The 708-nt window shown below is 42.7% G+C and overlaps 1 protein-coding gene across 1 annotated transcript in view; it reads right to left on the reverse strand.

Annotated features, from left to right (window-relative positions):
- The window catches only part of LOC119585843 (C-Maf-inducing protein-like), a 130,578-nt gene that overhangs the window by 72,325 nt on the left and 57,545 nt on the right, over positions 1-708 (reverse strand). Inside the window, 1 exon segment of the mRNA XM_037934574.1 lies at positions 208-339. Coding sequence (XP_037790502.1) covers positions 208-339 — 132 coding nt within the window.

Consider the following 708-nt stretch of genomic DNA (forward strand, 5'->3'; position numbering starts at 1 on the left):
TATATGTATACGCACTTAATATACATCTTATCACCTATACCCACTCATAGTTCATATAACAGGTTCACTCTTCTTTAAAATAATTAAATGTCATAAATTGATGTCACAATGAACGATTTCTTTACATCCCTGTTAACCAACCGACGTACAGTAACCATTTTACAACGTAAACTATCACGCCAAACTTTTCCATATCTCGACACCTACCTGTAGAAGGAGTGCCCCGTTCCTGACGATGACCCTCACGCAGTACTTGTGTCCAGAGGTGCCACATGGGACTACCACGTGCACGTCTTCGATCTGGGAATACTGCACCAGCACCTCCAGGAAACCAGATGTCTGTGGGGAAGAAAAGGGTCTCTGCTTATACTAAGAACGAGAGAATTATCTGCTATAGTGCGTTGTTGAAGGAGGGGGGTTGGGGGTTGGTAAAAGGATAATGGGTAGTTAATGATCTTCAAGTACACGTGCAATTATCTTTCTCTTGTGTGTGAGGGTAGACTGAGTGGTTGTATTGATGTGTGGATGTTGATATATGTGTTTGGAGGGGAGAGGGGGACATGTATGTTATTGCGAAACTAAACAAAAAAGGTCGAGGAAAAAATTGTATCAAACAGGAATAGGGCGTGGCTGGATGGCAGATGGAGAGGAAGGGCGTGGCTAACAATGTCATGACAGAAACTGAGACAATTCTATATGAACACATGC

The sequence above is a fragment of the Penaeus monodon genome, chromosome 20, assembly GCF_015228065.2.
Source record: "Penaeus monodon isolate SGIC_2016 chromosome 20, NSTDA_Pmon_1, whole genome shotgun sequence".
NCBI lineage: Eukaryota > Metazoa > Arthropoda > Malacostraca > Decapoda > Penaeidae > Penaeus > Penaeus monodon.